Source organism: Monopterus albus, unplaced genomic scaffold (genome assembly GCF_001952655.1).
Source record: "Monopterus albus unplaced genomic scaffold, M_albus_1.0 scaffold52.1, whole genome shotgun sequence".
In the NCBI taxonomy this organism is placed as follows: Eukaryota; Metazoa; Chordata; class Actinopteri; order Synbranchiformes; family Synbranchidae; genus Monopterus; species Monopterus albus.
In genome coordinates, this window is record NW_018127932.1 from 4,503,519 (window position 1) to 4,504,825 (window position 1,307).

Below are 1,307 nucleotides of genomic sequence, written 5' to 3' on the forward strand. Positions count from 1 at the left end.
CATAGTATAGTAAAGCATATTTTTCAGAAGAGGGTCGGACACAAATTTTTACCAAAAACTATTGTAAGGCATATTTTTCATCTGAAACTGTGAAGCATTTTTAACAATATACTATAGTAAGGCATATTTTTCAGGAGAGGCTCGGACCTCAATTTTTACCACATAGTATAGTAAAGCATATTTTTCAGGTGGCACTGCAACATATTTTCACAACATACTATAGTAAGGCATATTTTTCAGGAGAGGCTCGGACCCCAATTTTTACAACATACTATAGTATGTATGGCACATTTTTCAGGAGAGGGTCGGACCAAAATTTTTAAGACATACTATAGTAGGACATATTTTTCAGGAAAGGGTCGGAACCCAATTTTTAACAAAAATTATAAAAAGGCATATTTTTCAGGTGGCACTGTGACGCATTTTCACGACATAGTATAATAAGGCATATTTTTCAGGAGAGGGTCGGACCCAAATTTTTACCACAAATTATAATAAAGCATATTTTTCAGGAGACGGTCTGACTGCAATTTTAACAACTAATAAGGCATATTTTTCAGGTGGCATTGTGACGCATACGCCTTATTATAGTTTGTGGTAAAAACTGTGGTCCGACCCTCCTGAAAAATATGCCTTACTACATAGTATGTTCTAAAAATTGGGGTCTGAACCTCTCCTGAAAAATATGCCTTACTAATAGTATGTGGTAAAAATTAGGGTCCGACCATCTGCTCAATTACACTAAACAACCCATTTTTCAGAGACTTGTGGGCATGCACACCTTTTTGCGTTTCCTCTGTCTCGCTCGGCCGTCCAGACTGCCGTTCCCCTGTAGGAGGGGCTTTGACGAGTGTGAGGAGGAGGATGGGGTGGAGGGGGGAGTGGCCTCAGGTGAGTCTGGATCCTTCTTCACCTGAGGGTGGGACAGAGGGAGGACAGATGTTAGTTGGTTATTTAAAACCTAAGTGTGGTACCAAGTGACTACAACTGGTTATCAGAACCACACTGTGTGTTTACCTCAGCATGTGTGTTGTAGTGGATGTAGCTGGCAGAGGTCACATGACTGATAGGATTAGTCTTGGCTGTCATTTCCTGCTTTACCAACAGAGACAAGTCCACAATCTGGAGAAGGAAAATCACAAAGAAAAGGAAGCCAATTTATGACCCTGAAAGGTTTTTAGGATTTATATGTTTGCTACAAGCTACAAAACACACTAAACTAGAATTACTAAAAATCTAATCAGTTCATCTTTGAGTTCAAGTGGATGCTTGTGCCAAATTTAAAGAAATTCCCCCAAGGCATTCCT

General features: G+C 39.6%; 1 protein-coding gene across 1 annotated transcript in view; it reads right to left on the minus strand.

Moving 5' to 3' along the window:
- supt3h (SPT3 homolog, SAGA and STAGA complex component) overlaps positions 1 to 1,307 on the minus strand; it is an 18,577-nt gene that overhangs the window by 11,385 nt on the left and 5,885 nt on the right. Inside the window, exons 9-10 of the mRNA XM_020601737.1 lie at positions 1,018 to 1,122; positions 782 to 913 (exon numbers count right to left, since the gene is read on the minus strand). Coding sequence (XP_020457393.1) covers positions 782 to 913; positions 1,018 to 1,122 — 237 coding nt within the window. The remainder of the gene's footprint in view (positions 1 to 781; positions 914 to 1,017; positions 1,123 to 1,307) is intronic.